This window comes from Bidens hawaiensis, unplaced genomic scaffold (genome assembly GCF_021521415.1).
Source record: "Bidens hawaiensis isolate Kalapana, Puna unplaced genomic scaffold, B.hawaiensis_p1.1 tig00002572_1, whole genome shotgun sequence".
NCBI classification, from domain to species: Eukaryota; Viridiplantae; Streptophyta; class Magnoliopsida; order Asterales; family Asteraceae; genus Bidens; species Bidens hawaiensis.
In genome coordinates, this window is record NW_027491140.1 from 2753877 (window position 1) to 2770768 (window position 16892).

Sequence of the window (16892 nt, forward strand, 5' to 3'; positions counted from 1 at the left end):
TACGCACCTATTACGTAACCCTCTAACTAATTAACTTTAATCAGTTTAAGTTGTTTTTAATTTTAGCTTTCCCATCTCCATCTCATTCTTTTATCTATATGTTTTTTTATTATATCTTTCTTCTCATGTACAAACTGAAATTCTTAAAGTACAATCCTTAAATATCAGAGATATATATAGATGGAGACGGAGATTCGGATTAAAAAGAAAACAAGACTCTTCATTAAAAGATGGAGAAAGAAATAGAGACTCTAATGTGATCGCTCTAAGGAACGGAAAGACTACCATTACGATACAACGGAGCAATATGTGGACACTCTAAAACCAATTGGTTTAGCGAATGTATTTGCTTCCTTTTCTGATATGGAATTGGATTTGCACTCAAAACATAACCATTAATGATTAGAAACTAACAACGAAACGAATTAAAGTGCCACCTAATTAAAATGCTAAATATATAACAATGAAGAGTTATAATTGGCCACCCATAAAATATGATTGAGTTTAATCATCCTTATTGTATACATTTGGTAAAATACAAAAAGATTCTTTAAAAAGAAACAATGTACAAATCTGATTATTACTTTATATGTTTCTACACAAAACTTTAGTTAATTAATCATTATTAATGCTAAAATTATTACAAATGACTCAAATTTTATGTACAAAGATGGACACCTTTAGCTAATTAAAAACATTGGCCAAAACTGCATCATTTTGCTTCTAGCTGGCCCAGCATGTTAAAGATTCATATCCTTTCATTTACTTTCTCTTCAGATTTCTACAAGATGTTTATAATTTATTGCTTAGACTTAATTCCTTTGATGATCTCTATCGGGCCCATGCACAAATTCTTTTGTGTTTTCACACTTATCTGAATGTTCCTCCGAAAGATGGTGTCCAGAAATCGACTGTTGTTTCGTGTGTCATCGGGAATGTGCTTGATAGTGGTACCAAACATAGCCCTCGACTTCTTAGATCGTGTCTTGATCCTTCTGATGCATTATCTGAAATCTGCATCCAAACACATATCGTAAATTTGAATATATAATCATTACAAAACCAAATTTGAACACTAATTAAGGGATTAATTAGTTTATAAGCACCTGTTGTTGCTGCATGATTGCAGCAGTTTTCAAGTATGGGGTGCTTAGAACCTGAGGAAATAATCAAGATTAATAAGTTAAAACTTATAAGCATTTATATTGGTATAAATTTTGGATTAATCAAACTTACATTAACCTGTTCATGGAGAAATTTGATGTATTCAATTGCCTCAGACAATACGGATGCGGTATCGGTCTGAAATAAGTCCAGAAAGGTTATGATTGTTTTTTTTAAAAAAATAAGACTTGAGTCTCAAGAATCCATCATAAAAAAATATGAAAAAGATGATGAAAAACAAATCTGAAGATGATATTGATCATGCATACTTTTCCGAAAGGAGAAACTAATTGTTGTAGTGCAGTGATCCTGTCCCCCATCTTCTCTTTTCTCACCTGATTAGTGCAAATGAACACACAAGATTAATTCATTTTAACTGTGCTTTCAAGATTCATAATTAAGAGTAAAATCAAGATTAATATGCACCTTAAAAGCTTGCAATGGTGGGTTTTCATTTCTTGGTCTCTTGGCTGATGATGATGATTTGGTGTTGCTCTTTTTCACTTCTGATATTGGATTCTTGTTGTACATGCAAACAATTAACAAAATTAACATAAAATATTAGGGTTTATTGTAATATAAATTGTGGGTGTTGTGCATTTGTGAATCTTGATCATTGCTATACCTTTGGTTTATCTTCAATTGTTGATGGTGATTGCATTTGCAAAGGAAAAAAACTTGATCTAGCATCCATGGTAGATGCTGCGGATGCATTCCAAAATTGTGCGGTGTTGGAGAATTGCAGTTGCGACTGCACTTTCGGTGGGGAATTCCCTAAGAATTCTTGAGGTTGGTGTGGCAATTGTGGTGGATATTCTCCACCACTGCTGCCACTACCACCAGACTGCAAGGTGATGCCGCCGTAGCTAGATTGATAGGAATAACTTATTCCTTGGTTCTTATCATAACACGAATCATGTTGTTGATTTGTGTTATTATTAGAACCAAATAAACTTTGTATTATTGTAGAATTACTTCCATAGGATTGATCCATGGTTTGGAAGCTTGGATTTAATCCATTTTCATCGTTGTAATTCCGTTCATCTAATCGAAAACCTCTGACGTTCATTTGCTTGAACTCGGAAGGCGACTCCGGATATATTTTATGCGGTTTCCATTGGGTTTCTTGAAAAATGTTTGTGTTTGAGCTCAAACTATTATCTTCATGAATTAGGCCTTGGTAACCACTTTGATGATCATCAGTTCTTTGATCTCCACGGCTGCTTGCATATAAAAAATTAAAACTTTTATAGCAATCTAAACAAATACAATAATCAAAATTAGGGTTTCTTTCGAGAAAACAAGAACATATATATTAAGTTGAGTACTTACTATAAATCTTGATTCCAATCCAAGGGTTGTGAAATTGGTTGTGATGAAAGACCTAATTCCATCATCCGTAAGCTGGGGTTGTTCCCCACAACTCCACTAGCACCACCACGGTTGTCGCCGCCACTGGTGGTGGTTGTGGTGGTGCTTTCTGTGGTTTCTTGGAAAAGATTCATGGAGGTGACCGAAACTGAATCCAAACATGGTCTTGTTCTTGAATCCCACCAGCTATCTGCCATCGTTTTGATCAAATTAATTTTTTGATCTCAAAGGTACTTGTAGGTTTCTTGTTCTTGTATAAAAAAATATTGGTTTAAAGTTTTGCAAAATGAAATCAAATGGGGTGTGCTGCTTGGTATTTATATGAAGCTGAAAGCTAGAATTTAGAGTGTTGGTAAGATAAACAAGGAACAAAAAAATACTAAAGTTCAGTTGACTTTTTATTGTCTGGTTGATAAAAAATTAAGTATTTTCTTTTCACAAAAAGAATTCTTTTGGTATAAATAATATTATAGGTCACGTATAACCAAACTTTAACTAATTAAGTTTATTCACTTATAAATATTTTTTTAAACTGAAAAATCATTGCAGTTTTTTCTCTCTTTTCTTTTTTTTTTCTTAAAGTTAATTATGATGTCTTTCTAAATGTTAAAAAACTAGTTTTTTACCCGGCACGTTGCGCTGGACAGGTTGGTAAATCCGAACGTTGGTAAGGCACAAGCATTACCGGTCCTAAGTGTTGAGACGGTAAGTTGACGTGAATTCGGTCAGTTTCTGTTACATGTGTTATTGTACGGAAACTAAAACAAAAAAAAGTTATAAAAATTGAGATGGAACATTGGGATAGCGTTGGTCGGTGAAACTCGAGCGTTGGTAAAACCCGAGCGTTGTTGGTCCCTGGCGGTGAGTCTATGCAAATTTGGTTGGGTTTTTCACGTTCGTTATAAAACCGGACTAAAAAAAAAAGAATTGTTATTCGGTCAGTTTCGTTACAGTACTATAACTAAAACAAAATGCGCTAAGTCTACGCAAATTATGTCAGTTTTTATCACATCCGTTACGTTATATTGGTATTGGCTATAAACTAATAAAAAACAAACATAACAAAGATAATTAGAAATATAATTATCAAAGCTTAAAACAAAAGACAAAAAAAAAAAAAATTATCCAATGGAATCTTGCCAAATGAACCACTCGTAGTCTAGCGTCGCCAAACTTCTCTTTTATATATATTAGTAATAGTAATAAGAGAGCGACCAAACAAGATACATAATACCTGGTTACTACTATCTAATAAATGTAAAAAATGATTATAGTGAAAAATAGTCACAAAGAGCAGCCAAATGCGATCGCTTGTCGCCATCTTGTGAGCATCGTTGCTCGCCTATGAGACCAATGGGCATTGGAGTTCCGCATGCTCTGCATGTGAGGACGGTTGGGTTTTAAAGTTGGAACGCAAAAAAACTTGAATACTATTTTTAAGCAGTGTTGTAAAAGTAGGCTTATAAGGTCGAGTACTCCCCGAGTACTTGCTACAAGGTATGTCGTCGAGGCGAGTTTCTTTAAGTCCGTCTAGTTACTAAGATTCGATCAAATGTGGTTAACCTCAGTCAAAATCGCATCTAGTCAGTGAACTTGGACCAATTTTGACTTAAAAAAATAAAACATTATTCGTATTTCTATAATATTAAAGAGCACATATCATTTTTAATTAATAACTAACAATTTTAGATTCAAAATGTATTTCTGTGATTTATATTGATATTCGCCTATTCTGTTATAAATATTAGTAAACTTACAATGGTTGACTTATATATAATATCCAAAAAATGAATTTTCTTTATATTTACCATGTCCGAGTATTACTCGAGTACTCCGAGTGCACCCAACTCCCCAGTCGGCCGCCTATGATCCGCCTAGCGACTTTTGCAACGTTGTTTTTAAGTAATTTTTTTATTTTCGATTCGAATGGAATCCCATTCGAGTCGAATGGAACCATTCGGCTCGTTTGGTTCCGGTTCGGCTCGATTCGGGTCCTTCCATTTTGCCTTTTATCGCGTCTCGTTACACCCGTTTTAACACTAGGACAAGTATCGGGTTATAACAACTCCATTTCCTTGCTCGGTACGGCCGAACATCGCGTGCTCATACCAGCAAAGCCCTAAGTAACTTTCTCATTTTAAAGTTTACACTTTTCTTGCTCAACAAAACTCGATTCATCTTAGTCCTTAAATCTTAAAACAACCAACATAAAAACTTAACCTTTAATCTAAACATACCTTTATAGATTTAGTCTGGTTTTGGATCTTGAACCACTTGCAAATCTAGACGGGTTTTTCTTTGTGGTTAGAATAAGGATCAACCTTGCTTAGACTTGGACTCTTGAATGTAATATGGAAGGAGGAGGGTGTTTATGTGTATATAGAGAGTGTGTATGTGTGTCTGGAGAATGAAGACGGATAAATGAGGATGTTTATGGTTTTAGGGAGGTTTAGGAGTTTATATACTCCAAGTCCATGGACCTTAGGCCCGTAACCATTCTCAAAGTTCGTATCAAAATCCTAATCCTAACACTTCGTCTCATTATTATATAATCGAAATAAACAACAACACACAGTATATAATAAAAACCTCTTTTATTATAATATCTTTAAAATGCGGATGTTACATTGTGAGTTTTGGCTACAAGAGGTACAATTCTAGGTCACTTGATTAACCATGAATGTATTCATGTAGACCCTGCCAAAATAGAAGTTATTACTAATTGGGAAATTCCTAAAACTCCTACAGAAATTTGAAGTTTCTTAGGATTAGCAGGATATTATAGACGCTTCATTCAAGATTTTTCCCGAATAGCAGTTCCATTAACAAAGTTAGCATGTAAAAATGCCAAGTTCGAATGGGGACCCAAGCAAGACGAAGCTTTTGTAACTTTGAAGCAAAAGTTAACAAATGCCCCAATACTTGCACTATCAGAATGAACTAAAGATTTCACAGTTTATTGTGATGCTTCCAAATCAGGATTGGGATGTATATTAATGCAACGTGAAAAAATTATTGCTTACGCATCCAGACAAGAAGAAGCATGAGAAGCATGAAGATAATTACACAACACATGATTTAGAATTAGGAGCAATAATTTTTGTCCTAAATATCTGGAGACATTATTTGTATGGTAGTAAGTTTACTGTATACACAAATCATAAAAGTCTAAAATATATTTTTGGGCAAAAGGAGCTCAACATGAGGCAAAGACACTGGATGGAAATTCTCAGCGACTATGATTGTGAAATCCAGTATCATGAAGGTAAGGCTAATGTAGTAGCTGATACATTAAGCAGAAAAGAGCATGAGAAACCTAAAAGAGTACGAGCTCTAAGGTTAGAATTTCAAATCAATTTAATTGACAAAGTGAAAAATGCTCAGAAACAAGCAATGGAAGGAAATAACATTTCTGATGAGAAAATAAATGGTACAATTAATCAACTAATCAAAGGAAGTGATGAGATTCTCCGAATGGGGAACAGAATCTGGGTACCAATCATAGGAAATCTACGAGAAAGAATTCTCGAAGAAGCCCATAAAACCAAGTATACGATGCATCCCGAAAAAGATAAAATGTATCAAGGTTTGAAGAAAACCTATTGGTGGATAGAAATGAAAAAGGGCATAGCTAGTTATGTTTCAAAATGTATAACTTGTTCGCAAGTTAAAGCTGAAAATAAAAAGCCATCAAAATTACTTCAGCAATTAGAAATGCCAGAATGGAAATGAGAATTAATAACAATGGATTTTGTTACTAAATTAACTACAACAAGAAGAGATAATCACACAATCTGGGTGATTGTGATAGATTAATAAAATCAGCTCATTCTATACTAATGAAGAAAACTTTCAAAATAGAACAATTAGCTAAACTGTATATAGACAAAGTTGTCTTATTACATGGAGTTCCGTTATCCATTATATCTGATTGGGATAGCCGTTTTACTTCTCATTTTTGGAAAATTTTCCAAATAGCCATGGGAACGAGATTAAATTTGAGCATAACATACCATCCACAAACTACGCCCTGCTTGCGGTGCGCGCATATAATGTATATATGTGTGAACCCTCAGGTGGGCAAAAGTAAAATTGCACTAATTTTGACATTATTTTACTAATCTCATGAAAATAACGTTAAAAGTGGCGGAAGGTTAATCAGGCATAGGTGGCGTTGATAGCCGAAAGACAAGGGCACATGCACCAATCAGCCGGTGTCCCGATGATTGAGTGCTATGTGCCTTATGTCCAAGGCTTGATGCAAAACTACTATCGAGCCGGGGGTCTCACCGGAAGCAGTCTCTATATCCCTATGGGATAGAGGTAAGGCTGTCTACATCTTACCCTCCTCAGACCCTACCATAGCATTGTTATTGGTGGGATATACTGAGTACGATGATGATGATGATACCATCCACAAACTAACGGTCAAAGAGATAGGACCATACAAACATTGGAAGACATGCTAAGAGCATGTGTGATAGATTTTGGTGGAAATTGGGACGACCATTTACCACTGATAGAATTCTCCTACAATAACAGTTATCCTACAAAAAAATGATCAATAGGGACTAAAGTATGAGAGACTGATGTTTCAGTCTCAAATACTTCGTATCAGGGACCGATTTTTTAGTTGCTGGTAGCATTGGGGACTGATGTTTATGCATCATATATTAGTAACTAATAATCAGTCGCTAATATTTAGGAACCTTATTTGAGACTAAATTTCAGTTGCAAATATGCTTTTTCCATATAACATTTTGGAGCTAAACTTATTGGCTACTGGATTTCAGTCTCAAATACATACCCTTTATAATGGAAAGTGACGTAAATATAATGGAGACTAATTGTTAGTCTCTAATTTATAGGAACTGCAGTAGGGACTGAATATTAGCTATTAATATATTTAAAACAAATGATATCAGGGACTGATATTCAGTCTAAACTCCTGTTGGTATAAGAATTCTCAAGTGACTAATTTTCTGTCTCTATTTGTGCTAACCAAATTCAACCATTTGATTGGAAGTATTAGGGACTATAAATCAGTCACAAATATCTTTTTCAAAACGTCATTCCGAACTGATATTTAGTTTCCACGTGTTTTGTAGACAAAACAAGCAGAGACTGATGATCAGTCTCCAATAACCGATATATGCTAAAATCATTTAAGCTGCTATTTAGTCTTAAACGCCTATTGGTATAAGAAATGCCGAGTGACTAATTTTCAGTCTCTTAATTATGTTAATCAAAATCTACCATTTGATAACAAGTATAGGGGACTGAAAATCAGTCATAAAGAAATTATTTTTTAAATGTTATTCGCGACCGCAGTTTAGTTTCCAACCTGTTTTGAAGATAAAAGAACTAGATACTAATTTTCATTTTATCGTAAACCGTAATGAAATTCAACCATTATATAACAAGAATAAGAGGCCAAAATCAGTCTTAAAAGTTGAAGTACTCATGAAGAAAAGAAAATAATTTAACACATGATGATTTATGAAACATACTGGCTGCTATTAGCTGACGAAACAATAAATTCAACACACACCTTTCAAGTTCAGTAATATATTCAAAAGATTTATGCATCTAACTAATATATTAAAGCAAAACCAATTTTTCCATTTATCATTCTTCTAGGGTGTCCACCTAATGTTCCATGTCATCCACTTTTCATGCTTATAAATTCCACATAATTAATCAATTAATTTTAATCCTAATACTAATCTAATCTAACTAATATATTAAAGAAAAACCAATTTATCCACTTGTCCTTCTCCTAGGGTGTCCACCTAATGTTCTATGTCATCCACTTTCTATGCTTATAATTTTCACATAATTAATCAATTAATTTTAATTCTAATGCTAATTAACATTTAAACTAATATATAACATAAGTATTGGTCAAACTCAACATTTAAAGTTTTGAATTCATAACTTCACATTTACTTTGAGTTTATTACATCTAATATAATCTAATCTAACTAATATATTAAAACAAAACTAATTTGTCTACTTGTCCTTCTCCTAGGGTGTCTACCTAATGTTCCATGTCATCCACTTTCCATGCTTATAATTTTCACATAATTAATCAATTAATTTTAATCCTAATGCCAATTAACATTTAAACAAATATATAACACAAGCATTTGTCAAACTTTACATTTAAAGTTTTGAATTCATAACTTAACATTTTTTTAACAAACCTAAATATAAAAAATTTCAATGTCTAGATAACATCGATACAGAAGGCAAGCGGATAACAAGCTGCGTCGCTACTCCCTTTTGAATTGCAAAACCCAATCTTTTAAAAACTGCATTTGCTGATCTTCGAGCCATAAAATTACTATGCATGACCCGCTGAACACGGGTAAGTAACTCCACAGCTTCAGGCGCGAGGAAACCAAAAGTGTCAAAAGCAAAAGGAATAAATACATGTTGGTTGTCAAGACACGCATTAACATTTACTTTGACTTTATTACATCTAACTAATATATTATAAGAAAACCAATTTGTCCACTTGTCCTTCTCCTAAGATGTCCGCCTAATGTTCCATGTCATCCACTTTCCATGCTTATAATTTCCACATAATTAATCAATTAATTTTAATCCTAATGCTAATCTTCTTACTATAGTATTAAAGCAAAACAAGATATTCACATGGCATTCAAATAAGATGTCCACATAAGCTTACAAGGTTTCCATCTCTAGAATTTCCACGTAATTTACTAATTAATATTTTCTAGAATCATAACCCCGCTAATTAATGTTTACTAGAATCATAACCAACTATTTCCTTCCAAATGATTTAAAAACTGATTTTGCCTACAATTAATTATTTATAACTAATTTTTGCTATGTTTTTTATTATGACTATTACTTTAGCAATTCAATGATGTGTATATTTATACAGTTTCTCATTCACACCATTTATACATATTTTTCTTATATCTTCTGGTTTTGTAGAAAACAATGTAAAGAATTCTTATGATATATATATATATATATATATATATATATATATATATGGAAAGGATCAAGAGAGAACTCATTATTAAAGAGAGAACTAGAGAACTAATAAAGAAATATTTTTAATTTAATTAAAAAAATATTTTTAAATTTTCGTTTTTGCCATAATTCTTATATTTGTTACCATTTAATCGAAAAATAAAAAAAAACTCGTTGTAGTGCACATATGCAATACATAGACTTTTTTTATTGCATATGTGCACTAGTGTGTATTTTGATATGTGCAATAATGTTAAATAGCATATATGTAATTTTTTGTATTGTATTAGTGCAATAGTGTTATATTATATACAAAAATACCAAAAAAACAATATAGTGCGTATGCGCATTAGTGTTGTATTACGTATATTCGATAGTTTGTTTTGAGTACAATTATTAGTGTTTGTATTTGCATATATTCAATAGTGTGAATTGTATAATGCAATTGTGTTGTATTATATGCAATAAAACACTATTGTATATATGCAATACACATTAGTGCACATATGCACTACATTGCCGAATTTTATTTTTTTTAGGAACAATATCATCTTATTAGAAGGAGGAAAGAAAAATAAATCGCAAAATTTTTTTTTTAAAAAGTTAAAAATAGTTTTTATTAGTTCTCTAGTTTTCTCTTTAAGAGGAGTTCTCTCTAGATCCCACCCTTATATATATATATACACTAGTTTTAGAGCCCGTGTTATGAACGGGATAATTCAAATTATAAAATTACAGTTAAAATAAATAATTACATAGCGTATATGAAAAAAATATATTACATCTATATTTGTATCTATACTATGTGTACATAAATTGATTTTATTTTATATTACAAAATGATTATTTTAATGAACTTAATAAAAAAAATGGTTGTGCAAAAATATACCAGAGAATGCTTCTTTGTATGGAAAAATTCATTCTCGGTGTCATATATGTATAATTGAAAGAATTTTGGTTATGAACCAATTTTGAAATAAGATCTCTCATACGATAGTAATTCTAACCACTCAGCCTAAATACAAAAGGAGCATTACCTTTATTGATATATTTCTCAATTTACCACCTATTAAAAGAAAGTAGAACATTAAATTGTAACGATAAATGTTCTTCAAGAACAATGTTTTTTTGAGCTACACCATGAAAAAGATTTTGATAAGTTTCAGAGAATTTCTCGACTTTGTCATAATGGCAACATAAAAAATAACATGTTAACCAATTCAGTTTTGTGAATATTTTGTTTCATTTGAGCATAGTTTTGCACGACATGCTTCCCATACAACGTTATGATCACCATTGAAGGAAAAGTTAATGTTGACATAAATATTTCAAATTTGATAAAAGTTAAAAGCATTAATAGGCAATATTTTCTTAAATTTTAGTAGTTGAAGGAAAAATAGTCAATTTACCAAATCCCGAACCTTTTGATTATCTCAAAAAATGTCCTAAAAAATAAATTTGAAACTCTAATTATGTATAAAATTCTAACTTTCATACTTTTCACATTTTCAAGTCAACACTTTGAACCCATAACAAATTTGACAATAAATCTAGTTTACATTCTCAAATTTTTAAAAATACTTAAAATTTTCATTTTTAACCAATAACAAATTTTGACATAAATGTAGTTAACTTGTACCAAACAATCTATTTACCAACTTTTGACCCATAAAATCAAATTTAAGTTTCACAACAAACCCGAAACAATTTTCATTTGAGAAACATGATTTGTTGTTTATTTTTGGAATTGACCAAGTATGTTGAAATATAAAGTAAAATAATATGTTAATATTTATATTTATATATATATATATATTATAAATATAGTGTAAAAGGAAAGTGAATAATGATTAATCTATTACATATACATTAGTTTTGGAGGGAAAAAATTGTGAGAATTAACTAAAAGATGACAAGTGTATACATTTATTTTACTTTATTAGAATCAGGTAGATATATATATATCCATTGAAAACCACTATATTCTTGAAAACTATAAAACCTACTATCTAACCATTGATCAAATTTAATCAATGGTTTATAACAATAGTGACATGATTGTAATTATTATAAAGTGTTTAAGATAGATATTCATTTAGAAAGGGCATTTTAGGAAAAAACATAAAGACCTGCTAATTCCATAATTTCCGTTTCTCCCTCCTCTCTCTCTTTATTCTTAAAACTATTATGTTTCTTTTTCTTCCCTCTTGTCTCGTAAGTCCTAATCCACTTTTCTTTTTCTAACTAGAATTAAAAAGAAATTGCCCTAACACATGAAAATTTGATGTGTAAAAGTGATGTAGTGGTTAAAAGACCAACAAAATTTTAAGATTTGAAATAAAATACTAATTTTACACTTACGTAACTCATTCATCAACATTTACGTGGAATATATACGTAACATTAAAATCAATGCAAATACAGTTGAAATGTCTCCAACCATTAAAATAATATTAAGTAAACAAACACTATTACATATATGTACCATGGTGTTACGTATGTGTATAGTATCATCGCCAGCGGTGGTACGTATGCGTACAATACTAGTGTTAGTGGTGTTAGGTATGTGTACAGCGGTGTTACATATGTGTACCAGCGGTGGTACGCATGTGTTCACGGTGGTACGTATGTGTACAACGGTGATACGTATATGTACCAGCGGTGTTTGCGTTGTTCTTTGTGTTTGTCGTATTTGTCGTTGTTCAAAACCAGATGCTATGATAATTTCTTGACCCATCATCATTATAGATTTTAAGTTTGGGAGTGGTTTTCGCTTGACCCTATCACAGGGCTTCCATTTTCAACTCATAAATCTACAAGCGATGACTTATTATTAATACTATGAGACAAGTTAATGTTATACATTTCATCACAAGCTGCTTAAGAAAAAGAAGGATAAAGAACACTAAATAAAACTAACAGTCTAACATCATAAAATTTTGCCTGAGTACTCTATATTATTTTTGAAAACCAATCAACAATATTAAGAAGATTTACTGAAAACCATTAAATATTATTACCTGGAATAACAACCAAATTGGTTGTCCAACTCCGGCTCGTTTCCGGCAAAGGGAAACCTCTAGATTTGTTCCCATTCGAGCAAATCGAAGATGGTTGACGGCTGTAGGAGACGGGTTGACTCGATCGTGGCGAAGACGGGCAGTTTGTGGCGCCGTGGCGGCAGATCGGTTCCACGGATTCATCAGTCTACAACGGTTGGGCTCCTGCTATTTGATTTTCTCCGGCGATGATGTGTTAAAGAGGCTTATTAGCGAGTTGTAGATGAGAAAACATATATCTTCAATCGTGATATTTGAATCAAAATCACTAATCGAGATATGGTGTCACGAAATTAGGTTTCATCTACGAAAGCGAGAGATTGAAACATCTTGAAGAAGGTTTAAAATTACAAGTATACCCTTAACCAATAAAAAAGAAAAGAAAAAACAAAAATATATGATTGGTTAAGAGTGGTTTTCATAATTTTTAAGTAAGGGAGTGGTTTTCATTTAAACCCTCCCCTATATATATATATACTAGCTTTTAACCCGCGTGTTACACGAGTTACTTTTAGGTTGTTTTTATAAACAACTGTGAGTACATATAACTATATAAGTATATTAAAATTAAAAGTAGTAACTTATGTATGGGCTACTTTAATTTTTTCTAATGTACATAATATTATGGATTTTATTGTAGAAATCAATTAATAACATCACAGTATGAACTCCAAATATTTTATGAAATAAAGCATTCAAAATTACAATTAAATTTAGTTCAAGTAAGAAAAGATTTCCTTGAAGACGACATTTGTTGTCTTGCTAGTTTGTTTGCCATATTTGTCTAGGATAAGTATCTTCAAACCCTTTTTGCTTGTAATTCTTGATAAGGCGACATATAGTTGTCCGTGTGAGAAGACATCATTCTTTAGGTACAAACCAACCCTATTTAATGACCGCCCTTGGCTTTTGTTTATAGTCATAGCGAAACAAACTGATAAGGGATATTGTCATCTTGTAAATTTGAATGCTATGTTCTTGTCAGAAGGTGTTAAAGCGATTCTAGGAATAGATATTTTTTCACCAGTATTAGTTCCTGAAAGAATTTTCACTTCAATTACATGGGTGCCTAAAGAAATAACCTGAAGCCTAGTTCCATTGCATAAGCCTTTCTTTTGATCAATATTTCTTAGGAGCATAACCGGCACTCCCACTTTTAGTATAAGGCTATGGTTTAGTGGTCCCGCTATTTTTAGACCATCTAATAGCTCAGTAGAGTATAAAGTTGGATCAACATTTCCGTCTATATATTCAGACTTCGACACAGAATCTGAGCTTAAGTACTCAACCGGTTCACCAGGGAAGCTTTCGATCAACCGGTCATTTATTTCATGCACGACCTCATTTGTTGGTGCAAGTAATGCTCTCTGTTGAAAGTAATTAGGGTCTTCAATGTTGTTTAAAATGTCTACACAAACTGAATTAGCTTTGTGATAGGGTCATTACATTTTTCGATCAGTAAATCAGTTGGTATCTTTATTTTTGTTGTACCGTCATTAGGCCCACTGACTTTACCTTCTTCGACTTGTGAATAGCTTTTGTTATTGTGTCAAAAATAGCTTTCTGTTCTGAGGTGATTCTGGAGAAGAGCTTTTGAAATTCTTTTCTTTCAAATTCTTGATCGTATGACTGTTCGTCAAGGATCAACCTATTATTGATAACATATAAGGATTCTTCATCGGGAAAAGGCATCGTCTCCCATATCTAGTTAAGCTAGTGTTGTTTTGTTGTAGTATTTTCTGGATTTCAAGTAAGGTAAGGTTCTTTATCTGTTCTTCAGTCAGTTGCAACTCTGTAGAATGTTTAAATAAATGAGAATTTTAATCATTAAAGACTAAAATTTGACATTTAATATTAGTAAGGACATAGCATATACCTGGAGATTTTAAAAGTTTGCGTTGCTTATTGATTATGTCTTCTGAGAAGAGTTTCCATGTACTATTCCATACATGTTCGGGTCTAGAGAGACTATCAGTAGACAACATTGTAGCAAACAATGATCGTAGGTAATCACCTGAACTTGAACGGCTTGCTTATTCAATTCCCTCAATGTATTATGTGTCATCATCAAGTAATCCAAGGGCATAGCATGCATCTCTGAAAGTATTATATGTTTGACCGTTAATGGTACGTATTTCTTCAAAACTCTTTGGACCTTTCACTCTGTTTATAAGTACCCTTAAAAAATATGCTTCTCCAAGAGCAGGAGATATTGCGTGTACTCTACCAATAGCAAATCCCGATTTTCTTCATTGCCATCCACGTGGACTTAGATGCCAGACGAATTTTGTAGGGAATTCTGAGTATGTTAGTTTACGTGCCTCATGATCATTTCTGTTACATTCCATCCATAATTCAAACATTAAAGATGAAACGGTGTCTGTTTTTTTTAGCACATTTTCAATGTCGTCGTCTGTACCATAAATAACTTGTTTCTTGCCAGGAAGGTGGAAAGGTAGCCTCATAACAGCTGGAACTCTATAATGTACATCGTATGCAAAAATACGCCATGAAGCCTCGCATGCTGGCAGATATCGACAGTCATATAACTCTTTAATCTCATCAATGTTTCGGTCTGCGTTATTCTGATCCTCTCCACCATTAGCGAATACATAGTTGCTCGATCAGGCCCTTTGTTTATGTATTTGAAAAGATACTTGATAGATGACCCCTGATTACACCATTCAACATTTATGTGAGCCTGATATCTTTTTAAGAGTTTGATGTTGTATGGCACAACACTTCGGTTATCTAGCTTGATATCTGACTTTTGAACAAATGCACCATTATCACGTCTTCTGTATAATGGAAAGCCGTCTGTGTCTACTGAAGTTTCATCTTGAAAATTTTTCGGGAATTTTTTGGAACACTTGTTGTCTATAACACATGAACAAGGTTTGTTATAATGGGCGCAAGGACCGTGCATCATTAACTCAGACACAAGGTTGTATAATTCTGGGTCTTCGTTTTTATTTGGTATATCTGCACTGATATAAGGATCAACATGCTCTACGTTTGGGAGTTTATCTTCTTTTTGCATAAATAAACAAAGATGGGCATAAGGTAAACCATGTTTTTGAAACTCCACTGTATAAACGACTGCAAATACAAATAACAGTTTAGCATATAAATAAAAATTTTTCTTATTAAGATGTATAGAATACCTACCTGCTTGAAGTTTTCCAAGAACATGATTATCTTTCAAGTCTTTAATTAATGAGTCTAGTTTTATTTTAAACAGCCTGCATAATATGTTTGGTCTATCATCTGTGTTTAGAGACGTGTCTTTAAGGAATCTTTGCACCTCAGGCCATTTTGGATTGCATGTAACTGTGATAAAGAAATCATAATATCCATACCATTTTCAAAGTGTCATAGCATCCAGAGTTTTGCATCATATACCGAGCTCCTCCTGTAAACGAAGAAGGTAATATGGTACGCTGCCCAACCTTTGAGACATCAGAACACTCCGTATCCTTTAGAGATTTTAGATTCTCAAATGTTACAGACCTTAGTTCTTTTTGTTTGCTTCTTATATAACATAACCTTTCGCTTTCAATCATCGTATAACCGTCTACCATTATCTGTTGAAGTAGTCTTCTTGAGTATAAAGTAGGTGAGAACTGACCTACTCTGTCTTGAAACAGAAACGCAAACCATTCCCTCATTGTAGTATAAGGTCGTTTGCTACCATCATCATCTTCAACTTCTCTATGCTTAATTTTAATTCGGTAATCATCCTTGCCATTAATAAATATCAGCGGGTATTGAAGAGGCATGTATGAAGGGTGGAGCTCATTAAGGTATTCTAGATTTCCTCCTATTTTTCTCGCGACAATATCACGTGGCTCATATGATTCCTCAATATCTCCTACAATTAATGCAACGACTTCTGAAGAAGTAGGAAAGTTATAAGTTCTGCCATCTTTTTCCCTGTTACATATAAGGCGTAGCTTCAGTTCTTTATCAGGCTGTTCATTACAAAAATCTCTTGCCATTTTATAAGTTTTGACTAAAACATTTTGGCGATCAAGCATTTCTTTCAACCATGTAATAATCTCAGTATCTAGCCTCTTTTCGTCATTTGTCATACTAATTTTGTTGTCACTGAAATAATTATAATAGTTGCTATTAATGTTGGGAAATAAATAAAAAGTTAATAAAAATGATAAGACGATAATATGTGTACCTCAAAATGTTTTGTCTGTTTTCAATTTCGTTGTCCGTATCATATATGTACAGCTGTGAGAATTTGGTTTTCGTGCCATCGTTGGGTAGAAGACTGCCAAT

At 32.6% G+C, this 16892-nt stretch overlaps 2 protein-coding genes across 2 annotated transcripts; both read right to left on the reverse strand.

The window, feature by feature from the left end:
• Positions 1-648: 648 nt before the first annotated feature.
• LOC143620445 (uncharacterized) lies at positions 649-2797 on the reverse strand. The gene is made up of 7 exons (XM_077092144.1): positions 2497-2797; positions 1790-2384; positions 1591-1683; positions 1434-1499; positions 1237-1302; positions 1107-1157; positions 649-1014 (listed from the first exon to the last, which is right to left on the reverse strand). The coding sequence occupies exons 1-7, from the start codon at positions 2730-2732 to the stop codon at positions 871-873; spliced, it is 1251 nt and encodes a 416-aa protein (XP_076948259.1). The 5' UTR covers positions 2733-2797; the 3' UTR covers positions 649-870.
• Positions 2798-13552: 10755 nt separating this feature from the next.
• LOC143620493 (uncharacterized) lies at positions 13553-14294 on the reverse strand. Its single transcript, XM_077092184.1, has 2 exons — positions 14118-14294; positions 13553-13969 (listed from the first exon to the last, which is right to left on the reverse strand). The coding sequence occupies exons 1-2, from the start codon at positions 14292-14294 to the stop codon at positions 13553-13555; spliced, it is 594 nt and encodes a 197-aa protein (XP_076948299.1).
• Positions 14295-16892: the final 2598 nt, after the last annotated feature.

Excerpts from the sequence above, each read along its gene's own strand:
- LOC143620493 (XM_077092184.1), bottom strand. The coding sequence starts at position 14,294 with ATGCCTTTTCCCGATGAAGAATCCTTATATGTTATCAATAATAGGTTG. Across the intron at positions 13,970-14,117 it reads CTATTCACAAGTCGAAGAAG|AGAGCATTACTTGCACCAAC; the intron begins GTAAAGTCAGTG and ends TACTTTCAACAG.
- LOC143620445 (XM_077092144.1), bottom strand. The coding sequence starts at position 2,732 with ATGGCAGATAGCTGGTGGGATTCAAGAACAAGACCATGTTTGGATTCA. Across the intron at positions 1,303-1,433 it reads TAGTTTCTCCTTTCGGAAAA|ACCGATACCGCATCCGTATT; the intron begins GTATGCATGATC and ends GACTTATTTCAG. Across the intron at positions 1,015-1,106 it reads CAATCATGCAGCAACAACAG|ATTTCAGATAATGCATCAGA; the intron begins GTGCTTATAAAC and ends GTTTGGATGCAG.